General features: G+C 36.7%; 2 protein-coding genes across 5 annotated transcripts in view; one reads left to right on the forward strand and one right to left on the reverse strand.

Moving 5' to 3' along the window:
* Positions 1-1,150: 1,150 nt before the first annotated feature.
* LOC127383478 (protein FRA10AC1) lies at positions 1,151-24,355 on the reverse strand. 3 transcript variants are annotated; one of them, XM_051616434.1, is made up of 14 exons: positions 24,237-24,355; positions 21,713-21,789; positions 19,657-19,749; positions 19,529-19,574; positions 17,890-17,966; positions 17,135-17,218; positions 16,583-16,667; positions 11,416-11,461; positions 7,162-7,275; positions 6,123-6,165; positions 4,524-4,648; positions 3,888-3,926; positions 2,510-2,594; positions 1,151-2,050 (listed from the first exon to the last, which is right to left on the reverse strand). In XM_051616434.1, exons 1-14 carry the CDS (start codon positions 24,267-24,269, stop codon positions 2,008-2,010), a joined length of 990 nt encoding a protein of 329 aa, XP_051472394.1. In that variant the 5' UTR covers positions 24,270-24,355; the 3' UTR covers positions 1,151-2,007. The 3 variants fall into 3 exon arrangements, with proteins under 3 accessions (XP_051472394.1, XP_051472396.1, XP_051472393.1); XM_051616436.1 differs by lacking the exon at positions 24,237-24,355 and adding an exon at positions 23,937-24,020; XM_051616433.1 differs by lacking the exon at positions 24,237-24,355 and adding an exon at positions 23,387-23,921.
* Positions 24,356-24,538: 183 nt separating this feature from the next.
* LGI1 (leucine rich glioma inactivated 1) overlaps positions 24,539-27,617 on the forward strand; it is a 29,798-nt gene continuing 26,719 nt past the window's right edge. Inside the window, exon 1 of one of the 2 annotated variants that reach the window (XM_051616428.1) lies at positions 24,539-24,629. The gene's annotated coding sequence lies outside the window, so the exon portion shown is untranslated. Of the gene's footprint in view, positions 24,630-24,932; positions 25,025-27,617 lie in introns of those variants that run through there. The other variant, XM_051616429.1, reaches the window with a different exon arrangement.

The raw sequence follows: 27,617 nt of genomic DNA on the forward strand, positions 1-27,617 counted from the left end.
TTCACTGGAACCAGTTCCAACTCTAAGAGGAGATGGATGTCAAATGCAATTCCTGCAATAAACAAGTTTGACATGCAGACTCAATCCTGCCACTTTTCTTCCCCTTTTTAAGAAAGCAGAACCATTTATTTTTCCTCTGAATGGCCCTGAGCACCCACAGAGCAGGGAGAATGCCTGAATAATTTGCCACATCATATACATTTCTAAGAGTGCACTATAAACATAGATGCTGTGTATAACTATCACCCAAAATTAAAGCATCGCACAGAAAAATTCCCACACGACATCTATAAATAAACCAAATATTTTATGCAAACTTTGTTATGACATAAAACCAGGTATTATGTATTATTTTCTGTATTAAATGGAGATACTAGAGAAAGCTATTTCAAGATTGTTTCATCATGTAATTTTATTCAAATTGTATTATGTATTTAATATGTATACTGTACCTTTTTATAACTGCATTTTAAAGACCCAAAGAGGAGTTAGTTATCCAGAACACATACTTAACATACAATACTTAATATACAATACTTGAAGCAAAAAATATAGCAACATATGCAACAAAAGCCCCTTTGGGCACGTTGCATGTACGTAAGCAGATTGCTGCAGATTGGATTTGACTCTCAACCAAGCTTGCAAGATGACAGAGAATTAACCTTTAAATCCACCTTCTTATCTAAATAAGCCTTCACGCAAGGCTACGTTTATTTCTTACTCAATGACACCCTAATTATGTCCTTGTACTGTCATCTATTATGTAAGTATGAACTGTTTAAAATGTAATTATGTTAAGTAATGCTTGTAGATAGAGTTCTCATTCCTATGAGTGCATGTAAAATGTTCATAAATACACTGCAACCATATCTGCTGTTATATTTTCCACATCAAATATTTATTATAAATACTTTCTATTAAAATACCTACAGTGAGAACTACTGTGCAAAAATATATTTTATACAACTTTAACTTTCCTGAGATTACCACGAACATTTAATTAAAAAAAGTTTGTTCTTTATATCCAAAGTAATTTTCATCTGACAAAGAAAATAGACCCTAACTATTAATGTGCAGACTGTTTGTTTGGAAATATAAAACACAAAAAGTTTGAAGTTGTGTTGAAAATTGAAGAGGAAGGAATCCAGTAAGTTTCTCAAGTATATTCTTTACTTGTATATTTAGGATTACACTTTAAAGGATTCACATTCAGTCAACGATAAGGAGATCAGCAACCAGAGATAATATAAAAGTTACATATACATCTCCAGTAGAAAGCCACACACTTTATTTTTCACATCGAAAATGTCACCAGTGAACCAGATTTTTACAAACGGTATTATCAGTCACATCATATTATAACTAAAATTTAAAACAAAGTCACAATGAACTAAACTTTATTAAGGAGCAGGGGAGACATTTCAGATATGCTTACTTAATTCAAGTAAAATACATATTTGGCAAAAACTGAACTTCTCCAGTAGCATTTGAGAATATTTATAGAGACTAATACCTAAGTATTAAAGTCTACATGACCAATAAATTTAAGGCTATTAACACTTGTTTAATAACATAGGAATATGTCTGTATTAAAGTGTATGGCTTTAAACTTTTAACAGAATCTTCCAAAATGCTCCTTTAAAAAAATCTGGCAATAACTGAAGTTTGGCATTAAATAAAAAGCAGCCAACTTCCATGATGTAATGTCAATAAACTATATTCTTGTTTGTTTACATCTTCCTACTCTTAAGTTTGGGTGCCATAGATCTTTTGCACTGAACTGGAAACATTGTTTCTCATCTTTCATGAGTATACAGCCTACCACAAGAAAAAAAATTTTTAGACCTGAAGAATTCTACAAAGATAATCTACCCAAAAGATCCACATGAGTGACTGTAGAAAAGGTATGGTGGCAGAAAGATGTCCCTGGTCTCTAATTATGACTGGATTTCCAGACCTTCATCTTGACATTTCATGAAGAGAATCAGCTTACATCAATTTGAACTTTCAAAGAAACAAGTCTTGAAAATACTCATCAAATTCTTCCTCTCTGTAAAAAGAATAACATAAAGTCAAAGAAAGTTCTGCTTTGGATCTGAATCTAGGAGATAATCTTTGTATGAAAAAGATTTAGCCGACTTCTGATTAGAATTTGTAACCGGTATAGATAATTTTGACTTATTCCCTACATTCCAGTACCTTTCACATTTCCCTGTCTGTGCAACAGCAGTGAGTTGCCTGTAAGGATTTACATCTAAGGTAACTAACAGGATGGCAGGGGGAAGACAGCAGTGGGGAAGACAAAGGGTCTTCTCCAGTGTTGTGTAAGTCTCCTCTTACAAAACATATTCCTAGGTTCTATTCTAATTCCTATATTCCTAGAAGGAGCTCTGACATAATTTTAAATATCAGAACATTCACTACAACACTGAGGAAAAATCTCTGCCTTTGCAGCTCTGAATGGACACTGTATGTTTAACTAGCTACAAGTTATCTAGATCAAACTAACCGTGATTTTTCATCTGCTTCTTGTAGAGGACCTTTCCAAAAGTCAGCATCTGAAGGGCCATCTTGTGCATTGCTGTTATCTGAATCTGTTAAAAAATTTAAAGTGCTTATGAAATAATTTTTAAAATAATAGATTATTTGTTTTATCTAGATGATGTATTGCAGTGTTTAATTGTAATAATAAGAATAAAAAGAACAGCTGACTTTGCATAAAGTGAAAATGAAAATATCTTCCAATGTCATTCAATGCAGCATCAAAAAGACTCTCAGATATCATTAGCTGATATTTTGGCCAAACATTTGTTCCTAAAATTAAGAGTTTATAAACTCAACCTGTGAATGACAAAACAGTTTCACCTCATGACAGTAAATTAAGCAACTACTTTACTTCTATTTGAATGACAATTTTTATCAATTGTAACTTATCAGTGAAATTGTTAGAAAATACAGATTACTGAGTAACTGTTTCATGTAAGTACACAGCAGGAGTGAAAAACAAAGTCCTGTTATCAGAAATATGCTCTGACTTTAAAAAGAAACACAAACAAAAAACAAATGCAATCTTCCAATAGAGCTTTGCTGACAAAACAGAGACTTTGGACATGGTCCAAGTCATAAGAAAACCACTTCTGGTCTTCCTGTATGTAGCTGGGAAAATGCAGGTGCTGAGGACATTCCTCAAACTAGTACATAACATAGCACAGCAATCAGTGGAAACACTGTCACTTCTGGACAGCCTGTAGCAGGAATTGGCATGACCAGGAGATGGGGCTTGCTTCATCAAAAAAGTAACTGGAGACTGGAATTACTGAGATACAGAGACAACCAGTGCCTAATGAGTCACTGAGACTCTGTGTGCAACCACCCACAAGTAGGTCTCTGAGGTATTACAGGAGGAAGCTGAAAAAGAATTTGGATAAAACCTACGATTTATTTAAAATCTATTCATCTTTTTAGAAGAGTACATATTAGTTGTTTTTATACTGGAAAAGCACTTTATTTACACAGCACACATTTGCATACCTGGACCCATGCAATTATTAACAATGTACCTAATTTTGCACCCTCTACTCTTTTTCTGGAACAACCTGACTGCTCATTTTTCTTTTAATTTCCATCCTGTTATCAGCCCACATTTTTATTTCTTACTTAAAACATAAAAGACTACCTTCTGAAAATTCCTTACAGTTTTTCTCCAAGAATTTTTAAGTAATTATTTTGACCCTCCATATCTCTGCTTGTTTTCGCATAGCATTCATATCATCTTATAAAATATTAGAACTGTTAGAGAATAAAACTAAGATCAATGACAAATGACTACGAAATAACATAAAATTATTTCCAAAACACAAAATGCAGAAGATATTAAAATACTTTACCTTTATCAGAATTATCTGAATCTTCTGAAGAAACGTGATCTGGAAAGAAACATCATTTAATATACAGTAAGCTTATCTTGGTTTTATCTGTTATCTTGAAGTGCTTACAAGGATATTTCAATATATCACAATATATTACACATAAACATGTGCACATGCATTCACACACCATATATTCAAATAAAGCAAGCAAACACTGAAGTAAAAATACTTTTTTTTGCATGAGTTCACAGGTCATCAGTTTGAGCTCAAATACGTTATCCCAAGATCTGTGGTGTAAAAAGGTTATCTAACATTTCCAAAAGGCTTTCAACCCCAAAGCCTCATGGAATTAAACACTTTAGAACCCTTTATGGTATGCAATCTCAAATTCTTGGACAAAATGTACTTGCAATGCGTATTTTTCAAAAGGCTCTCTCTCTCTGTAAAATGTAATAAATTTATTCTTTTTGTGCACCTAGGGAACTTTATGTAAGAAATTTACTTTTTCTACTACCTGTGTTACATAGTCAAGAAAGTTAAATATCTCTATTTACACACTGTTCTACATCTATATATATGTAGCTATAGCAAAACTAAGATTCAACTAGCATACTGGAGTATTTTAAAAGTTGGAGGTTTAAAATTAAAATTTACCTTTATGGGGTTTTTTTTTTGACTTCTTTTTTGCTGAACAAGATGATTTTGTCTTCTTACTTTCTGGCTCTTTGGAGTCTGGTAGAGCTGTGCTGCTTTTCTTGCGTGCTTTGACTTCTTTCCTCCTTTAAAAAAAATGAATGTACATGTTGTGTACTGTATGTACTTCTCCTTAATCTTAAGTATTCAATTCAAACAGGTGTTATTTTTTCTGAAACCTATCACTAGTTAAACTGAAAGAAGATAATTTAGTTAAAATTGCTATAGAAACAACAGAGCTCTACAGCTGAAGACAAATGACAGGAAACACTAAAGCTGCTAAAAGGACATGAGCAGGTAACAAAACCAGTGAAATGCCAATCAAAGATTAAATCAGAAAATAATTTTATAACAAGCCAAATTATTATTTATGTTGTAAATTTTATTCTCTCTTGTAGCAAGCAATTTTGTACACATGTAATTAGAAAAACACAGTTAATACATGTAGCTAAATAAATTTTCTTATTTGAGAGAAACAAAACTTGAGGTAGAATCTCAAGCCTAAGTACCTGCTGCAAACCAACAACTCACGTATTTTATTTTCAGCATTACCTATATATGTACTTATATCCAACAAGCTTATTGTATGAACATAGGCTATTTTTTCCTGCTGTTTTTCACAAATAAGTCAGTATAATTGTTTCAAAGTAAATATTACTCCACAGTTGACAAGATGCTTGACCATGCTGATTCTGAATTCAAGTGGTTTTACAACTTTAATTCCAGAAAGAAACTAGACAAATCAAACTAATCTCTGTTAGTTAATTTTCCTCCTTAACATGTGCCTACACAGTGCCGTAATGGAACTGAATAAGAATTAGCTTTTAAAATGGACTAATTAACTATCTTGGATATATCCACCTAGATGCATCTTTGGTTTGTTTTCCTTTGATTTGTGTTTCTTAGCTCAAAGGTCTCCCTTTCACACGCTTTTTGAATAATTGTACAGCTCAACTGTAAGCTGAGTTAAAACTCCTTCAAGATCCAGAAATTCATGAAAATGCAGTATCAACAGTTGTGGAATTCAGTAAGACAATAGATAATAATAAAAACCGATTCAAATGTTAATGGACACATTCTATAGGTTTAAATGTCACTATTTTTCTATCCTATTAATAAGCAATTCTCAAAGATCAAATACTCAAAATTCAAAATTTCAAACCACAGTACTTGACTCACACACAAAATATTATTTTTTAGAGAACAAAAAGCATTCCAGCTCTTAAACACAGCAAGAGGGGCAAAAAAAAGTGCCATAATTTGGCATGAACTTTCAGAAAAGAAAAATAATCACCGAGTTGGAATTTAGTAAAGGAAACATTTTGGGTGGGGATGTAGGATTCTTCCAGTTTGAGGGGTTCTGTATTTTCATTAGCACAACAATATCTAACTCTCAAAAGTGTCAATCCAGTGAATTCATAAGAACTCCAGAATGAAATGTATTTCAGTATAAATTACGTTTCTAATAATCTGTCTGAAGGTTTCTCCCTATTTGCTGTTAGACATAACTCCAACTTACCAATAATTAACCCCCCCCCTACTTTTGAAATGTTTCATTACCGGTGATGAAAGTTGAGTTTGTAGGAACAGTCTGGACATAGCCCTGAAAAACAGAGAAGGAGAACATCAGAGCCACGTATTTGATAAGCGTAATTGAAAAAACTTAGTATTTATAATACTAGATAGAATATTATCTTCCCTTTTCAGCAGCTTTCTTCAGAACCAAAGTTACAATATAATTGCTGCCAGGGTTGAGAAAAAAAAAAAAAAAAAAGTCTTCAGAACAAACTCAGGTTTTACTAAGCCTGGAGAAAGATCAGATTTAGCACTGGCAACTCTTCATTAAAAAGTGTCAGTGCTTGTCATGTACAGATATCACATTTTATGGATCTTTGTTGAGAGACCAAAGTGTTCTACAATTATACTGAACATGCGTAAGTTTCTTAGAGCTTTGCCAGAGACCAAGTGCTACTACACAGAATGTCTTGTGCTCCAAAGAAAAAACATCATTAGTTTGTTTTACACAATATAATGATGTGAACTGGGGTAAGTTTAATTATTTTATTAACATATCAGTGTGTATATGAGATATTGAATAAGAAAATTCCACTCAAGAGACAAGAATGGAAAAGGAAGTGATTTAATTAAAGGTAGGTTTTTTGGGAAAAAACATGAGTATTAAAAATAAAATTAATAGAGCTGAAGGTGTGCAAGCAATTGTCTGGTTCAAAGCCCTAAGGTCTCCTAAGCCACATAACCGATTAAGCTATGACGACAATGAAACCCTCCTTGCAATGTAGTATTGTCCACTAAAACCAGATATGCTTGTATACAAACTAGCTTATAATCCGTTGTTCTAATTTTATGCAATTATACAGCATGAAGTACTCAACCTATAACAATGTTGTCACATATAATGATAATAGCCATTCTCTCTGAATTAAGACCATCATACTACCTGCAATTAATTTAACAACATTACCTCCCATTCAGCATTTTCCATTTTTCAAGAACTATTATCACTGGGTCTCACATAACAGCTTTTGCAGCACAAGATATTTGTCTTTTAAGTGTACATATCCTTGAAGGGCTGACTTACTCAATTTCACAAGTGCATTCCTCTTTTCACCATGTTCAACGTAACCAAAATTCACCTCCCAGCTCTTCAGGCCTTCCTTCTCATCACAGTGCTTATTTCCACAGGAAAACTGACCTTTAAAGAGGTCAAAAACAGCAAACCACAGTTCAATTATTAACATGCATAGGTTTGGGCTTGTTATTTCCAGTTTTCTTCCATTTTTGCTTTTTGTTCTCCATTTCTTTCAAAGAAAAAAGGACAAATCTTAAAGTAACATGGATTCAGGAAACAACAGCAGATAACGAATGACAAAGCAATCAATCATATTTGTCTAACACCGCATATTTGCAAAGGAAGAACATAACTTGAACTTTTTACAATGTATAGATAAAGGCATATGTTATAAACTAATAAGCCTAATACTAAACTCTGAAGAAATTACTGTCATTAGGATACATTTTATATCCTAAATGATTACTTAGAAGAGGCTGATGGATTGGAATGTCCGATTCAGACATACATCTTCAACATCAAACTATTCCAGTATCACGTATGTACAAAACTAAGATGCCCATGTTCTTATTACCTTACTAGTTGACATGATATACTGGACATACAATTTGTATGACTTTACATAAACAATTTTCTTCTGAGAAAATTAAATACAATTATATGATAAACTATAAGGCAGCTGTAAAAGCTTCCTTGGGTTTATTATGTTAGATACAATATTAATTTTAAAACACATTGCACATAATCAATATTGCATAATGATACATATATTCCCTTTGCTGAAAACTGATATGTATGCAGAGCTGGCATGTGTATTAATAGGCTCACAAGTACGACCTTTGGTAAGTGATTAACCTCAGAACATTCTGCTTAAGCTGCTAACTAATAGATTGGAAGCGTCCTCAGATACTTCAGTTCTGCAATGTAAAACCACTTGCAATACTAACACGTGAACCAAAAAAACTCCCCAGGACTCCCACTAAAAAAAGTTTCAAATTTATATAAGTTAAATATTTTTAAATCTATGTAAGGTATAGCTATCAGCACCCTGTGTCATCAGGAATAATTTGTATCTGCTATAACAAAGCAAAAAATCTACAAGGAAAAATTTCTATTTTATAAAACTTTCTAGGACTCAACCACACTCTTGTTTACTTCATATCTTCTGAAAAAAATCCCAAAACAAACTCAGAAAAACAGGCAGAGAGAAAAGAGAGATACACTGGTTTTATTTCTGATTACCTGCTCTGACAATATGCAAAATGCATTTTGGTTATTCTACACTTTGGATGTGAAACTGGTTATGTTCACAAGAATACAGCTGGAACAGTATCTTCAGATGGCTAAGGCAACCAATGATTCTTAGGCAAACCATAATTCTTGCATATTTACATGTACTTATGATCATCTAAATATTTGAAATCATGGTGGGTTTGTTTTTTTGTTTTTTTTTAGTAGATCCCTGCCCCATGCTGTAAGTGTTTATAAACAATCAGCTTTCTCTTACCCTCCCTTCACACTGCAAACCCTAAAACATGTATTTAAACTTTGACTTGAATACACAATTGTACTCCTTCTGAAGGCTTTTTCAGTAGCATTTATCACTCTAGTATATCTGAATGTCATATAAGCATTAAACCTCATATTTTTGCAAAGTAAGAGACTGTTACAATCCTCATTGTGCATACGGAGAACACAAATCAAAGGGAACTACAGAAGAGATGATTCAGTTCTTGAAACATCACTTTTCCCACAGTTAGATGTCCAAGAAACAAAGACACAGAAACGAGCATGCCATGTGGACAGTTACCTAATTTATACAGCAATGTCCAAAATCCTGTTTCCATCTGAAGTTTTGTTACCTTGCTATGAGATGCAGGGAAGTTATTGCCTTCATGTTTAGAACTGTAACTGCTATAATCTGGCTGTTACATGTGTGCTTTCAAAAACTATTAATGAAAATTTAGTGTACTAAACACACTAAGGGAATCTAAAGAGACAAAAGACTGATTTTAATGCATTTGATCAGAACTCCAAGGTACCAGATTGGTACATGGATACATGGTGCACTACTCAGGTATTGATACCTTGCCTATTTTCCATGAAGGGAATTACTGAGAAAAAATAAATGGAAACGGGTTTGGAAAAATGTTTGTCTTAAAAAGGTAAAGAATATTACACATGTACTTACACGTTTAAAAAATAAACTAAGAAAGACACTATTACACTAAAAGTGACATGTTAGTTCAATGAAATAGTGCAAAAATGGAAAGTAGATCAGATATTAAACCCTATTTTGCCATATAACATCTGGCTTGAGTATTTTAATACTTAATCTACAAATAAGCACAAAACAGCAAACATACCCACATGTTCAGCTATACTCTTTCTGCATATTGCTGAAAAAGTCCTATTTCACCTCTACCCAATGAACCTGTAATCTGTTTTCCTAGAGAAAAGTTTTACCAATATTGCTTTTTGCCGTAACTACCTGTTATTTTAAAATTTTGTGCCATACCTTACTCTTTATTCTGTAAAAGTAGAGAAAAACACTTGGGAAGGCATGTGAAACATATTTTAAAAGCATATTGATTTAAAAGCATAAAAGCTTTTTTGTTTTAAGGATTTAGTTTCACACCAACTAACTCGTGTGCCTACCATTCACTGATATATAAAATTTAAAGTTGCATTTCTACCAGATTTTAATTAAGAAAACGCCCATTTTGTAAAACCATTTATGAAAACTGACAACAGCTTTAATGGACATTAAGTTTATGTTTTAAATTTAAGAAGAACATAGAATCATGGAATGGTTTGGGTTAGCAGAGGCTTTAAAGATCATCAAGTTCCCATCCCCCTCATGGGCAGGGACACCTCCCACTAAGCCAAGCAGTCTCCAATTCAAACTCCTTTCAAAGCACCTACAGCAAGACTGGAATGGGAAAGAAGAGAAATAAGTAATCTGGCATTTACGATTCCTAATAGAAGTGATATATTTTCACTCATCCCTTCTTGTCCACAACGTTACAACCTTACAAAGACAGACATCAAAACCAAATCTGAGTAGCCCATTCCTATGTTCACTTCTTAATATAGGAATGTAGTTCAGTCCACTAGTACTGGTTATCATCACTATTAGTGTCACAGCTAAAATAAGCACGTTCTCCCCTTTATTAATGTGAATTATCAGACAGGTAGGAATCAATGCTTTATTAAATTTAACTGAAACAATTTATATTACTGATTCATACTTTAAAATAGCACAAGAAAGTCATTAAAGACGCCTTTTTTAAAAGGAACATTTGAAACTCCACTTGAAAAACACCCAATACACGACGTATGTTGAAGTCTTGCGCCCCCTAGTGGTGAATGGTATTATTACTCAACTCTTAAATTCCAGTTAGGATTTCACTACAAAGCTTAAAACGTGTAATTCCACACTTTCTCCCACAGTTTCAAATATAAAGTACCAGATGTAGTACAATGAAGATTTACATTCTCTTCCTCTCATGAAGACATAATTGTTCATGAATTATTCATTTGTAATTTAATTTCTAAAGCATTTGGTAAAGCACACAACGATGTCAAATGTAACTATCTGTTAATACCATCTGTAGTGCTCAGCTACTTGAAGAAGTCCATACCACTAGGCATGGGAATGGGGATCACTGTGCAAAGCTCCTATAACAAACTGGCAAGAACTCACACAGAAGCAGTCAGAATAAGCTACTGATTTGGATACAGGACTGGGGACATGACAACCACTCCCACTGATTGTCATTCAAGCTATCAAAACCAATTCAGCCTAAAACAGACAGCACACATGGAACTTTAATTAAAAAGCTAATATGCTGCAAAATAGCACTGGAGAAACTGTTAAGAAAATTATTTCCAGAGGAAATGTATTGAGAGACTTAAATTAAAGGTATCAAAGACTATAAACTACTAGAGAAAATCAGCTAAAAACCATACTCATTAAATTCTACATTATCAAATCCACTATGTTGGTGTTCATTACAAATTTGACCTTGTGAAAATAAAATGCCTGTTCTTTTAATTTTAGTTTATGCAGAGTAGTGTGCACTCTAGGGCTATGTGGCATAAAACAGCCAAGTTAGAAGCTAGGTAATTTTTTTATTCATTATTATCTGATAAATCTACCAGTACTGTCAAATACTGTCTAACAAGTTATGCCAAAAAGCAACAACAAAAGAATCAACCAAGGAGAAGAGAAATATAATATAAAATAAAAGACAGCATTACCTTTGCCTGAAATTACTTCTTTCTCATGTCGCCATCGAAATCCAAACTGTTAACAACCAAAATTAAATTGTGAATAGGCAATATAATCATTAATGTAAAGACTAATTTCAGTTTATTAATGTCCTGCGCATGACTCATTCATCCATTTCTGGTTAGTAAAATTTGATCTCTTTCTCTGTTAATTAAAAGTATCTCTCTGCCTCTGCTCGCCAGGATTCCAATTTACTCATGCAATTCAAATTCCAGTAGATGCTGTTCAGCACTGAAAAGCAGCTTTCTAAGAGGCTTCACAGCAGTCAAAAGAATGAATAGGAAAATAGGAGTGACTTTACCAGATGCTTCATTGCAATTTTCTCTATACTAAAAAGTGGTACTAGCACAGTGGATCACCTCTCACACCCTAAACACGTTGTCAAAAAACTCACAACCCAGCAACTAAGTTGTATTTCTCTTTACATTGCCCAGAAACTTCACATGAAGATAACTGATTCACTGTTTTTGTTTTCCAGTGGAATCTGCTTCATCCTCTAAAAATTGCAAGTACCCTAGTGAAAAGATGGAAGATGGGAGAGAGAACAGCCTGGTAAAAACCATTTTATTTTCACTAAAAAGTGGAAGAGGTGATGTAACTCAGAGGCATACAACTTCTCCAGAAAGGGCTATCCTGTATTTTCAGTTAAAATTCATGGACAAAGGATCACAAGATAAAATTGCTGCTTTGTAAACAAAGCACAGAAAACTCTGAACTTCATGTAAAAAGATAGGGAGGGAAGAGGGGGGAAAAAGGGTTACAAAATCAACGAAGTAAAAAGTGGCTGCAAAGTCCATCTTTGACACCTGAGTTCCACAGCATCCTTTGGAATATAAACCTTCTTTTGGTGCACTCAAAGACTCAACCCACAAAAAATGTAAATTTTGTGGATACAGTAACATAAATTCTGTAAGATGCTGGATTAATTTTCCATGTTTTTAATCTATTTTTAAACGCTGTACAGAGTACAGGGATCTATTGTGTGTGGTCTTTAATATAGCTGATTTTCTAAATAAACCATAGTAATTTTTCATCTGAAGGGCAACAGCACAGAGCTTTCATGCATGAAGTGATTCCAAGAACATCAGAAAAAACAGGGAAACAAAACATTTTGGCTCTTAAGAACATGCCATACTCTTACATAAATGCTTTACACCCTAACAACAAACCTGAAAAAACTGAGCAGAAAGCCATCAGTAAACTAATGTTTGGTTAGCACTGGTTTACCCTAAGTCAATAGAAGATGTGTAAGAAATCTAAAAATCTGTACACTAACAAAAAATTTCCTCTTTAAATCAGCCCACTAATTTTCAAACTAGTATAATAACATAAATAATGTTTTCAAACCTACTGTTTCACTGGTAAAAATATATAAATCACAGGATAAGATCAAGTTCTGCTGTCATACTGTGTATGATGACAACTGGGTACGGCTGGATGAGGTTGCTCCTGGCCTACCCTACAAATCTGCAGTGTGGTCTGAAGTACAATTATACCACCCATGCTTCTGTAAACCAAAAATTAATCTGTTGTAAAAACCAAGAACCGTGCTGAACATTTAAGTGAAAACAAAGTGTGAAATCCTCAGAGTATTTCTGTAATGATACAAAGAAAAATCAACAAAATTAAAATTTGAAGGAGCCACAATCACCTCTAGTACACCTAGTTCTCATCTGCCTTCATTTTTGACAATTATTCTTCTACCAACTAGTGGTAAATGACAGAAAGCAACTAAGATGAAGATGAAACAATAACATAAAAATGAAAAAATTCTACTGAATTCCTCTAACAAAGCTAAAATACCAGGAGCAGATTAAATTATACAGGAACACTAAAAATTAGGGTAGGTTCTTTGACAATCAATCTGCAATATTAAGGAATGCAAAAGCACTATTTGCAGACAGCACTTACTTTGCCTCATCCTCTTTGCTAAACAAGGTCAACAAGATCCTAAATGAGCTACTTCTATAACGTAGACCAGGACCAAGTAGAACAACTCTAAAATGGATGCTTTACAAGAGTATCAAATAGCTAACTTGATAAGAAATGACAGATTTAAAAACGTAAAAGTCTGTTTAATATCCTTAAACAATAACATTCCCAAATTAAATATGGACTGCTTGTTTAATATGCATTGCCTGCAGCAACAACTAACATGTCCACAGTCACCTCTTTCAGAAAAAAAGAAATGTACGAATTTAGACAACACTCTGGAAAAACAACATAGATATTTAAAATACTTCTACTTTCACAGAAAAGTCTTCCATGCTGAAAAAGAATGACAAAAGTGAATATATTAACATTATCAAGTGGAAGACAATTTGGCATAGAAATATTAAAATGACCTGGAAATAAAAACCAAATAACAAATTGTATTCTGTTTAATGACCAGGTGTCAGACAGACTTCATTCCTTCACAAACAGGAGACATTTCCAAGCTATTAAACTACAAAACAAAGCACAGAGACAGCAAACAACCTTTCTAGGAAAATAAAACAACAGAGAGAGCATTTCTAGTTCAGTATCTATCAAAGTAAAACTTACATGCAGAACATTTTTCTGTATCGCAGTGCAAAACTGATCGCAGAACTAAACTATCTGACAATACAGACCATCCTTCATCAGCCTCAAAGCTTGCAGGCAAGATTCACTGAGGTTCAAGGAAAACCTTGACCTAAAAAATTCTCCTCTAGGGAATTCTACTCTATGGAAGGAGTAAGAGACACACCACAAGCAAGAGCTGTCAGAGCACACTCTTACAGTGGCTCAAAGTAGCCTCACACCACAGGATCACCTTGACACTTCTCATTAGAAGAGAAAGAAAAGATTCTATGTCCTAACCCCACAAAGAAAAGTGGGACTGTAAGTCACGGCATCCCACTTGCCCCCGGTGCCAGCAGCCGAGGTGAGTGCAGGTGTGCAAGTGAGAGTTGTGAACACCAGTGAAGACCAAGCCAAACTAGCCATAAGCTAGATGAAGTTGCCTGGGAGCAAGGAGTGTGTCCAGCTTCGGGTGTGAGAGTACCTGTGCATCTCTGTGGATGAGAGCACAGGGGGGTCTACTACAGAGCCCAGGCAGTCCCAGCCACCTCTGTGTGCGCCCATGCGTGCATGCATGCATGTGAATGAAATAGTCTGTCTAGCAACTGAGGTGCAGCTGTGGCCTCAGGGTTTCCTACATCTTGGGGCTTCTTTTTATTTTCTTATGAGCTCCAGTCTTTGACAAGCTACTCTGTTATTTTTCAGACCTCAAGAGAGCCCCTACCATGAAACTGTTGATTATCATCCAGCACTTAGGAAAACACTGTTTTTTCTCAGAAAAAAAGTTCTAAATGAGATATGAGCTAAAATCTCTATGCAGAGGTCTTTAGAAGAATTAAACGGGTAGAAGATTTTGGCTAGTAGCAAAACAATCACAGCAGTGAAAAGACAGATTAGTATGCATGTGCAAGTCTCAGTCTGTGCAATATGTATGTATATTAAAAACATCATAAAAAAACTCATCTCCAACTTTAACAACATCTAGCAGAATACAGAATCACAGAACAGCCCAGCTTGGAAGGGACTTCAAAAGATCATCTGGTCCAGCCTTTCATGGGAATGGGATCCTAGATGAGATTTTCTAGCACCCTGTGCAATCAGATCTTGAAGATCCCCAGTGATGGGGATTTTCATTGCTGTGAATGGGAACTGATCAGCAGCCTGTTTTTGGCTTCCAAGAAAGAACCTGCTTTGACATCCTTCTGCACCAAACATGAGCACAGATAAATGAGTAACTGGGAAGAATATACTTTTTCTATTTTTCTAAGAAAGGACTCTCACATGGTCAGTACTTACTTGAGAACATAAAGCATAGCTAAATAAGAGAACAAATTATGTGATACAGCAGAGTAATGCTGACATGGCAATTCCAAGCATGTATGTAATGACTTATGAGCATAAAGAGGAATTCAGAGTGACCTCAAAGTTAGGACAGCCAGATCTGAAGTCTGACAGGGAAACACTGTTCACACAACACACACACAAAAAAAAAGGAAACTGAGACAGAACAGTTTTCCACAAAAGATAGCAAACACATGGAAAGTCGGCACAGTAACAAAAGAAACAAAATCTGTAAGTGTGCTCAAGCGAAAAAGGTGGAGGGTGTGTGAGGAGGTTGAGGGCTATGAAACAGCTATACAAAACCAAAATCAATTTCCCCCCTCTCCAAAAAAAAAAAAAAAGGAGGGAAGGCATCAGCATTTTACATTTTGGTCATTTTCATTTAATTTTTGCATTTTTCTGTCCAATTTTCTTTAGAAGGCTCTCATCTTTTCTGCTTAATATAAGCATTCAAGCCCAGTCCTTGCAAATATTTACCAGTGAATTTAATTTCTAATACTATAAATAGTCTCAAAGAACTTTTGTATAGACGCTGTTTGCAGGGCTGGGATGTTATGTTACTATGTGCTAACAACACTAAGACACATCTGAGCTCAGTAACACTCTTCGCAAATCACAACAGAAAATGCATATACTCTTTTTGACTAAGAGGTTAGTCAGTCAAAAACTTGGAAATTACAAGGGCTGTTTCAGTTAAGAAGAAAAACTACTGCTGGAATTTGGCTGTTTCTCCTAAGAAATTCTATATTTCACAATGAACATAAAACATTCAAGTCCTGTTTCCATAAGTAGGAAAGAAAAACCAGCAAAATATACTGTTTTAGAACAGTAATTTCCAAAATTATTTCTGCCAGCATTCAAGTATAAAACTCTCTCTTTTTAGACACTTTTATTATTATTTATTTAACAGAAGTAATCTTGGGGTTTATCTAGGCTTCATTTAGTCCTCTCCAGGCATAATTCTCTAGCCTTTTCCGCTTAACCGATCTGCACTTTCTGCCTTTCTTACACAAAATGGACCTCTTAATAAAACAACATCTGACAGAAATGTTAATTCCCACAGAAGCACACTTTTGGGACAGCAACAATGATTGGATTCAATTACTACTGTTTACTAAATAACAACTTCTCACAACTATCTTTCTAGGAAAGGCATACTAACATTCTGGTTTCACAATATAACCCCAATCATAAGGCAATTTTTAATACAGGATATACTTTAAAACCAAGATGATTTATAATAATGAAACATACCTTATTTTCTTTGTATCTACTGAGATCTGCTATACAGTATTCTTTGAACAATTTATCATAATACTTCTTTGCAAGCCTCTTCTCCCTTTAACAAAAGGTATTTATTTAAAGATAGAACACAATACAATTCATTTTATATTGTAATGATATTAACAACACAAAGAAATGTTTCATCTGAAGAACACAAGTTGCAGAGCTAGAAACACAACAGAAATACACTAATTGAGCTAAGGGGCGATTTCCATAAAACTGGAAAAATACATTTAAAATATATCTACAGCACAAATGAAACTGTATTTCTTTTTCAAACTTCCTTCGGAGTTTTCAGAACAGTCATTTGGATCTCACAGAATGCACAAATACTTAATTATTTCTGTCATAATTTGCCACCGAGTAGTATCACAATACGAGACACTTCCTAAAGGTCTTTCATTTTTAAATGCATTAAAGAATGATGACTAAGTATGCACAGTAATTCTTAATTGGTAGGGGACACCATAAATGTAGTACAAGTGATCTAAAAATAATGTGTTCTATAATAGTTCCAGGTACCAATTCATGTCGGCTTCATCATCTTCGTTCCACAGGAATCTATGGTTTTCTCTAATAACATCAAGATCTGTCTTGTCGTTTGCTCTATAACAGGACACATTTTCTTAGTCCAATGGCACATTAAAATGAAGAGTCAGCCAAATAAACATTTGGTAAACATCAGTATTTCACAGCTGTGATTTCCACCCCACTGCATAAAGGAATGTATTGCTTTGGAATAAAACTATCAAAAAAATGTATTCACCAGCAGACCTTTTCCCAAATGAAAATGGTCACTGAAACTGTGGATTATTTGATTCTGTATGAAAATACTTTTCATACATTTTATTGAAGATAGTAATATGAGAAGGCAGGCATAAACAGCTCTAAAGAAGGTCATCATTATTCTGGACAACAGAGAGCAATTCTGCACATTTCAAAAGTATTTCAGCTTGTTATTTTGAAGGTACTGTCAGGTAATTCTCAATGTATCCTTAATAAATGCCCACGTGTCATCTTTCCTTTTACGTAACAAAAGAAGAATAACCCAGCTCATGGTAAGTTCTTATATAAAAATAATGGTGCAAAATTAACAAGGCAGTTCTGTGTTCTGGGTATTTACAATGACTGTAGTTACTACTCATGACCAAAAGAACTAGTAATTTGATACATAGGCACATACCCCTCCTCCCCACAAGCTATAATATATATTCAATGGCTTTAAGTAACATAGGAGCTTTGGGAGCATGAGGGGAAAGTTTCCTAATGGTTCTTACCCAGAACGTTGGAAATCCTCTATTTTGCCACCATAGTATAAAATGTAGTCATTCACCAACTTTTTATGCCTTTCATACTGAATAAAGCAATTAAGGATTGTTTCAGAACTTCCTTTTATTTTATCCTGGTTTAAAACTACAAAAAATAATAACCTTTTAGATACTTAACAGAATTAAGTTTTTTGTTCTCAAAAACATTTCAGTCATTTCCAGAAAGAAAGGAATTAATTAACAATTTTTACTTAATAACCTCTCATGAAAGCTACTTTCCAAATATAGGAATTCAAGGCAATTTCATCTTCAAAACTTCATTCAGCTGCCAGACCTCTAAAAAACCATCTTCCTTTATACAAGATACTCTGTACATATTTACATAGAAACTGGATTCATTTTTTTAGCTGTAATTTAGACAACAGCTTCTTAGTTCTGCAGTTTTGGTTTAAAACAGATTTGTATTTTTTTAATTATAAAAGTAGTCTGGCTACTAGAAGAGAGTAATTTATTACATTTTTCCATCAACATACAAATAAAAGTAATCTGCTTTAGTCTGGAGATGAAAATCACAGGAAAACATTGTAACGTTCTTTTTAGAACACCCCAGCCTCAGATACATGATTTGAAACATAATTAGTACCAAAATTTATTTATTTGGAAAATTAGTGTCTTCACATGCATGGCTACTTAAAAAATATTTTCAATTAACTTCTATGGTGTTTCTGAAGCAGCAAATTAGGAAATACATTATGTCCTGGTACATATCCTGAAAACTACTGCATCAGTGTCAATAATCTGTATCAACCTACTACTTTGACATGCCTTAGAATTTTACAGAGAAAGCATTTTATTTTCCAAAGGCCCATAAAAAGTTAATTTAACCTCACCATGTCTTTTTTTTTTTCTTTCCACCACAAACAGAAGGAACAGAATTTAATTAAGTCCTTCCACATTTAATTAATCTTTACTTTCCTATTTACTGTTACTGCTCAAAAACAGCTATTTAAACAAACAAGGAACTTACAGTATTTCAGATACACTCAGTCAAAATATGTAATCACTGCCCCGGATGAAAACTAAATAAATGGAGAAAGGTTGTAATCTAAGTAACATATTCGTTATAAAAACAGTTACAAACTATGCATCAAATATGATTAAGAGACAAAAAAAACCCCATAATTAAACTGCACATAGTATTTTGCACATGGTACTTAAAAACACTTAAAGAGTATCTGGAGAAGATGCTACTGAAGACAAGACTTTTGAATTAACCAATGGATTCTTAAATTGTCAGTAGAAATGTATTTGTCCACAGATAACAGCAGTCTCACACAGAATTATGTTCTGTAAAAACTCAACCGAAACAGCAAAGTGTCTCCACTTCAGTAAAATAAAATTCACTGTATAATAATTTTGTCCCAAACAGGACAAATGAGGATATAGGAAGAATCTGGAAATGCCTCTACTAAAAATAGGCATTTTCAGGACATCTCAGCAAGAAAAAAAAATAATAATTTGCAGAATAACTCAGAATGTAGTGCTGCACTGTCAACTGCTGTGATAACTGAGAAATCCCAATATTGCTCCGTAACAGATAACCTGTGCCCCATCTTCAAACATTAAGAATAATTAATTAAAAGGATACGGCATCCATTGCTATCAAGTGAAATCTTCTTTTTCTGGCTTCTTCCCTGTTAATACAAGTACATTTGAGTGAAAGCTATCTTTAAAGTAAAGGGAAAATGCCTCACAAAAGCAATAGGTAAAAGATACCTATCCCACTCTTCAGCTGCAAATCGTCTGTGAACCACACTGCCTTGCTTTGCTTTTTGGAATGGCTTTATCAGAAGGCTGTCTTCCTTCTCACTGAAGGTAGGGAAAAAAAGAAAGGTTAGTCAAGAATTTTTCATAAGCAATAAAATTTCTACATGCTAAATTTTGCACCGGTTTGTGTAGCAAAAACTGTTGTATTGCTTATTTATTTTAATGTTATTTTAATGTTTATTATTATTATTAAACATTTTAATGTTTAGTTCACTTGCAGAACAAAATTGGAATGGCATTTGCTTACAGTTTGCAAACAGCAATTTGAAATATTTATTTGTATCAATATTATCACTATACAACCAAAAGGAAAAAAATTCTGAAGATTCCTCAGCTTCGCTCTACATTTAAAGCCCTCTATACATCTCAGTTATACAGCAGAGTAGGAAAAGGAAGGACAGTATGTTCACTAAATAAGAGTGACTGCTAGTAACACTATCCCATCCTTTCATGCCAATGTTTCAACACCTCATTAAACAGCTCTGCCTCTCCTAGTATAATCCCAACAATCACTAATTAAAACTTAAGTACTGTGTTGTGAATCACACTTGTCAGTGGGCAGCTAAAAATACTTTCAGAATTCAACAAAGTAGTAAAAAATATAAAGGGATGCACTTCAGCTAGTAAAAGGTATATTTAGCTAGTTTCATTCCTCAATAGAGGGAAATAAATGATTTTTCCATAATTACCAACTGGCAGAAAGAATGGAAGTCAGAAACCTGTAGAAAGTGAGCTAGATAATTTATGTTTCAAGCTATGGAATATAGGATTCTAGAAACTAAGTGCATCATTTGCTCAAAGGGATCTGTAGGCACAAAATTCCCATAAGGAGACTTCATAAAACAGCAATATGGAGAAAACTTGAGACTACTATTTTCCTTAAAGCGAAAATAAAGATCATCATAGAGCAAGAAAATTATATATAGACACACAGTGAACCCCCATTAGAGCCCTACTGGGAATCAGCAGTGGTGTGACAGAACAAGGGCAATGATATTTTTTAAAGGCTCCTGATGGGTAGCTAATATTCCACCTAGAAAGTGGAATGGCATGATGTGTAATGGCCTTTAAAAGAAAACAAAAACTAAACAGAACCAGTCACTGTTTTAAGGGAGAACAGCTATATTTATAAAATAAACGGAACAGCACAATGCCTACTATTATTCCAAGGATTAAAACATTAATTTTCTTCCCAGAATGCTGTCAGGCACTACTAAACCCACTCTTTCGATTTTATTACCAAGGAAAATATGCAAGAGTCCTAGGAAAATTTCCAGAAAGCCTTCTTAAATAACATCCAATAACAGAGCAAGGAAGAGACAGGAAAAGGTAAGAAAACACTGTACAACGTAGGCAAAATGTTTAGTGTAGTGCCAAAAGTGTTGAAGGACTATGGTGCCACAGCAAAATAAATACATAAATAAACAAAAATATTAATAATATAATGAGATCAGACTACAAAATTTAGGTAATGGTGTGAACTACTAAAAGCATTGGCAAAGAGGATATAGAATAAGAGATGTGTAGTTACATTTCAAGGATTAAATACAACACAATTTACAAATTCCCAGGTCTCTTCACAAACCAAATAATAAACAAGTAGCATCAGTTTTTCACTTCCTCCAAGTAGGTGTTTTGTATCTACAAAGCCTGCTGTCGCTTGGCCTTGCTCTGCTTGTAGTTCCCTGTGTCCTGATGGATCACAGAAAAGTGAACAGAGCAGCCAAACACCAGCAGCTGATACTAAAGCTCAGAAAAATAAAACACTGCGCTGAGAACTGAGGGGCATATAGACACCAGATGGACATGGCAGAACGGATCTTAATCATCTGCCCCTGAGAGACAACATGCTTTGGCAAGCTTGATGTGAGGAAATGCAGGAATCGGAGACTGATTTTTCAAAAACTGGTTCAACACCAGACTTTACATACCACAGCATAATCTTCTACACAGAGTAAGAGGCCATTTGCACTTAATAGAAAGTGTTAATTCTGTACTACTTTACCTTTTCGTCTTTTGAACAGACTTCTCTCCATTCTCCTCATCACTAAAATCAGAATCATAGCCTCCATGGCCATGTGCCTGAAAATAATAAATGACAACGCTGTCAATATACTTCCTAATGTAATATGGACATGGCGTAAGTAGAAATCAGTACTGTTCATCATGCATACATAACAGGACAGAGAACGAGTGAGTGCATTCTCACATAAGTCTAATTCGACAATGGAGAGTATATTCCAAATAACACAGGGCAATGACAGACATCATCAGTCTGTCAAAAGATCACTTTATAAATAATTTATATGCAGATGTCCCCATATTAATCTTCACATAGATGCAGATAATCAAAAGGAAGATAAACATCTTTTGTCTTCACTTTCAAACAATCTCATTTATACAAGAAAAAGGTGAGTACTTTCCCCAGGAGCCACTCTTGGAAAGCTGATGTGCCCACACTATAAACAAAGATAAGAACAAACGCTTCTTTGGCTGTAGTACAGCCCTTTAGATCATTAGATATCACATAGGTAGCTGGAAGACTGATAACTAAAATACAAAAATACAATATGACTGCAAAAATATATGTCTAATCAGCACAACATTTCTACCTCAAAATTACACTTTTTTTCCCCCACACACCAAAGTTGGGTCTGACATCAGCAGCTCCAGCAGTGCTGGATGGCACACTTGGGAGACCAGGACTGAACAATTCCTGACCTAATGCCTTGGGATGACACCAAGATGACTTGACTTTTAGGTAAAACATAGAAATGAACCCTGTCAAATAACTTAATTCATTAATGACTCCTCACATTTTTGGAAGGACAGTGCAGACACCTGCTTAATGTTGTGAAATTTCAAGACTGCTTTCTCTCCTTCTCCACAAAAAAGCCAAACAATCCCATATAGGGAAAATATACCTAATATTAAATTGTAGTAAGAGGGGCAGCTACCAAAAATTTTGCCCAAGCTATTAGATTTTAAAAGAGGCATTTGTATACGTGGACACATAAAATTGTCAAGAAAATTTAAAATAACTACCTTCACTATTCAATAAAACCTTTGATATGATCTTCACTTTGATGGAGTTTGTCAGAAACTCACAATGCTTTTAGTAAATCAGTAAGGTAAATACCAAACAAGTTATTGAAACATAAACCTGAAAGCTACATAACAAACAGTAGTGTGTTTTGTCTATTACAGCAACTTTGAACTTGTTTTTCTCCCCAAACAACAAAACAAATTGTAACTACAAAACTAAAAGAAGTACCATTTATATTTAGATCACTGCCACTTAGTAATCCAAACATCTTGGATTAATCAATTGCAACCCTAGACAGAACCAAGCCCGCTCACTTCAGGCTTCTGAAAAACAGCAACTTAAAACACAGTAAGGGTATGAATATTGGATGCAACTGACAGCAGACAGAGATGTCAGCTGCGGCTACCAAAACAGGGCACTGCAGACTCCCCAGCACTGCACCTGCAGGAGGCACATCCAGAAAAGGCATCTAACCTCTCCCCTGGGGTAACCTCTCCTCTAACCCTCTCCACTGGGGTAAAAGCACATTAGTGAACCAGAGTTCACGTTGACACTCGATTACATCATGTAGCTGAATAAAAAAAAGACAGGGTTTTTAAATTAAGAAAACAAAAACAAAGAAGTCTTACTCACAAAATCCCAACTCATGGCTCGTGATCTCAGCCCTAATCTTGCTACCCTCTCAGAAACGTCACACCCATCCTTCCCTTTATCTGCCCAGCACACATGTCTGTGTTCATGTCTGCTCACGGCCCAGATGTGGCCCGAAAGAGTGCTCATTTTGGTACAAATTTCTCTGGGAGGGTCTGACGGGAGCATGGCATCTAGAACAAGACTTGAGGAGCTGTCCTGGCTGGAAAGGTGCCATGTGGGACGTCAGCATGTTTCACTGCAAAACGCTTTTCACACCTTGCTGCGGTGTTTCAGGCTTTGAATACCCACTCGGGGGAAAATCACTGAGTAGATACAATCAGCTTCAAGTCTAGCCTTCCTTGTAAAACCAATGACAATGAGTATTTGCATACACTGCTCAGCAAACACCCCTAACAAAGAGAAAAGACCCCCACAATCTACTGCCCCCTTATTGAAGCTCTAACACTATAAAAGAAGCAGGAGTAAAACAGCACACCACGACGGCGAGGATTAGAGCTTTGTGGGGCTCCACGGAAAAAAAACAACACACCGAAAGCCGACCCATGTGGGTCCGACCCGACTTTCGAAGCCCTTCTCAAGGCCTGCGGGCCGCCCAGCCCGGCCCGCCAGACCCGGCCCGCTGCCGCCCGAGCAGCCCTCGGACGGCCCCGGGTCAGCGGCCGCGACCTCCCGGCTGCCCGCCCGCCGCACGGGAGAGCGGCTCGGCCCCCTCCCCGCACAGGCAGGGCCTGGCCCCTCCGCCAGCCCCGCCCCGCCGCGATGAAGGCCGCGGCCTCCACCGAGGCCTGTCCGCCCCTGCCGGGCCCGCTCCCGCCCGGGCCGCACTCACGCTCGCGGAGAGGCGCAGCTGGTTGGGCACCATAGCGGCGGTGCGGCCCGCCCGCCCGGCGGGGGCAGCTGGCTGGGGATGCAGGCGAGCACCGTCTCCGCCTCCCGGCTCTGGTCGCCGGCCGCTGCGCTTCTCCGCGGGCTGCTCCCGCGGGCTCCTCCCGGAAACCGCGGCAGAGGCGGAGCAGGGCCGCGCCGGGGCTGCCTCCCTCGTCGCTGGCGGGCGCGGGGCAGAGAGGCGAGAGCCCGCGGGGCTGCGGCGGGGGAGGGCGAGGGCAAGGCGCGCCGGCAGGGGAGGGGAAAGGCGTTCATCATGTTCAGTGGGCCGGGGGAGTCTCCCTGCCCGGGAACTCGGTACGCAGCCCCGGCTGCGGCGGTCTCCGCCTCTGGGAAGGTAGGACTCGGGCGGAGTGGTTCCCAGAGATGCCTTAACGAGCCCCTCTCCTCGTCCCGCTGCGACCCCGCACGAGCCCCGGTGCTTGCGGGGAGATGGGCTCCCTGCTGGAGGAGCTGAGCTGGGGCCGGAGGGTTGCGGGACGTGCTCAGCCCCGGCTGCGGGCACCGAGGGCAGCGGGGCCCGGCGCAAAGGGTCCCTCGGGGAGGGGTCGGGAGGCGGGCGGGCTCTGGAGGAGGCTCCTGAGGGAGGCAGGGCCCTGGGCGGCTGCTCCTTGGCGGGCGGGCGCTGCCAGACCTCCCCGGGGCCGGGCGGCGTGCGGGGGGTGTGCGCTGCTGGCACCGCGGCACAGACCTCGCTCACAGCCGTGTTAGCGCCGTGGCAGCCTCGGCAAGGTAATGTGCAACATCGGCTTCCAGATGTTCTAGCGGTTTCTCTTATTTTCAGTCGTATCTCACAGTTAGAAGAAGGAGAGGCAGTATGTGACCCAGTTTCTCTTTGAGGACCAGCGGCAACTGGGTGATGAGTTTGGGAGCCTGTGGGCTGCATCAGAGAAAGGAGCTTTCTAAACCAAAACTGCTTGCTTATGAGCCAGCTGGGAAATACCAGCCTGTATCCAGTGTCATCAGATACAGCAAGTAGCTGTCAAGGAGTTTTTATTGTTTCCCATCAAATATTAGGGCGCACAATACCTGAACCAGTTACTAATTCCTGGGCTCTTAAACCGCAGATAAACTTAATACAGGGAAATTTTCGGAATTGAAATACTACTACTGTCATTGTAACATAAAAATTGTAAAACTTAAGTTGTGGGTAGTTGCTGTTAAGCAGTAAGACAATCACACCCCATAGGTGACCGTGTACCTCCTTATCTTGGCTACCAATTCTCAGTGTTGAAAGGATTTTTTCCTCTGACCTAGTATTTGTGTTATTATGTTATTATGCTGAAGGGATGTAAAGGTGATGCTGAAGTGTCATGTGGAAAGGAACTCAGTGGCAATAGGTTTATTTGAGTGTATGCGGTGTTCTGCTGAAGTCCTGCTGAATGTGGCCCGTTTCCTCTGAAGAGCAGAGACTCCATTGCAAAAATGGAATTGTCCTAATTAATAATTTAAATATTTCAAAATAAATAATGTATACCCAAGAAGCTGTAATAGCAAGCATCTTTTTGTTGTTCTTCTCTTATGGAAATGGCAGACTGCTTTAGTGTGAATGAATCCTGACATGATTCTAGAAACTGGGCCAGCATATTATTGATTATGCACTTTGAAGAAAAGTGGGAAAGGTAGAGGGACATTTTACAGTTCTTGAATCTCTTGGCATTGTGCTGTGGCCATAAAAGCCTGCATATAGAAAAAATAAAGTTTCTGGGACAGAGGAAAATTCTGCAGTGAGTCCAACTATAGCTTGTGTTGTAGATGCTGAAGTTTATAAACAGCTTTTCTGAGAACAGCAGCTAGAGAATTTCAACTTACATGTTATACTTTTCTGATGCCTGACCGTACTGCTTCCAAACATCACTTGACCACTTTTTTACATATGGGCTGCAGTAAGCTACAGCTGGGGAATTGGGTCAGAAATGGCCTCCTAAATAAATTGGAATTTGAAGCTGGACCTGTCCTTAGACCTTGGTATATGGGTTACAGTTTGATCCTATGGACATATCTCCGTGGTTTAAATCTAGCAGCAATATGCATTGACACCAAAAAGGACACTTCACTCATCTGAGTCCCACCATACTGAAGGATATGGGAAAAAGAAGAGGTGGGAGGTGCTACAGTTTAAGTTGGATTTCAATGGTTGTATAACCAAACCTTTTCCATTAGAGGTAATTCAGTCTAAGGGTTATCTGCTGCTGAACTGGCGCTAGTGCTTGTCTGACCTCTTTGGCTGAACTGCAGTATTTGATTTTCTGCCAGTCTAGCTCCTCTGACTGTCCTGCTGTGGTGTCTGATAAGTAACAGTGCTGGTGCAAAAAAAGGTTAAGGATGGAGGGGTGGGACTGGAGGGAAGGAAGAGGTGAGAAACAAGGGTGGCCATTTCAGCAGCAGCTCTCTGTTAAATCAGTTTAGCAGTAATGTGAAATGATACTTTAAATTATAGTAGCTCTGAACTTCAGGGCCCACAAAGGAGATAACATCACTGTAGTTCTTACTTTACTTCTGTCCTGAATCTAGAAATGAGCTAAATATTAGCCCTAGTGTATCCAGAAAGCTTGTCAAACATTATTTTAAAAGTAATGTTTTCTCTCCCAAGTTTTAAAATCAGAGACATAGTCTTTATTCAACTTTAATCACTCAGTTTTGTGATGATCCGGTGTAAGAATTTCACAGAAAGTTTTGGGAAGAAGAAAGAAAAATTTCTTCTCCAAAATTTTTTTTAGGGCTATTCTTATAATACAACATAATAGCCCTCATTCTGAAATAATCCCAAGAGTTCATCAGCTGCTTCTCTGTGTTTACGTTTGTACTGTCTTTATTCCAGTCAGCTATGTAATCTCAGATCATATTTTGTAGATCCTGGAGATAGCCTCAGTATTCAAAAAAGCCCTGGATAAAAAATACTTTATTGAATTTACCTCTTCTCAGTCATCCAAATCCATTACATGTGTGGTAAAACTGTTGCTGACATCAAGAGATTTATGAATACATACTGATTTATGTAATTTGTACCAGACAGTAAAAGGTGCATTTTAACGTCTGGGATGTATGTTCAGTAGAGACCTCTCACCTTTGTACCATTTGGGGGTAGCATTATGTTTACTTAAGTAACCTGTTCATTTATGTATTTAATTCCTCCATATTTTTAGGGGAGGTGCTTTTATCAATGGGTAAGTACTAAAAGAAGGTCATGGAGATGCAGAATTCAAAGAAACATACTTGAGCTACTTATTGAGCTGTTCCTAAAATCTTCCAGTATAGGAGATCTCACAGCATAAATAGCTAAATCTATTAATCTCTTAGGTATATGGTGTTTTTTTTCCTAGTA

The sequence above is a fragment of the Apus apus genome, chromosome 4 (genome assembly GCF_020740795.1).
Source record: "Apus apus isolate bApuApu2 chromosome 4, bApuApu2.pri.cur, whole genome shotgun sequence".
Lineage (NCBI taxonomy): Eukaryota > Metazoa > Chordata > Aves > Apodiformes > Apodidae > Apus > Apus apus.

Excerpts from the sequence above, each read along its gene's own strand:
- LOC127383478 (XM_051616433.1), bottom strand. The coding sequence starts at position 23,572 with ATGCTCCCGTCAGACCCTCCCAGAGAAATTTGTACCAAAATGAGCACT. Across the intron at positions 6,166-7,161 it reads GAATGCACTTGTGAAATTGA|GGCTATGTCCAGACTGTTCC; the intron begins GTAAGTCAGCCC and ends TCTGTTTTTCAG. Across the intron at positions 2,595-3,887 it reads TTCAGATAATTCTGATAAAG|ATTCAGATAACAGCAATGCA; the intron begins GTAAAGTATTTT and ends ATTTTTTAACAG.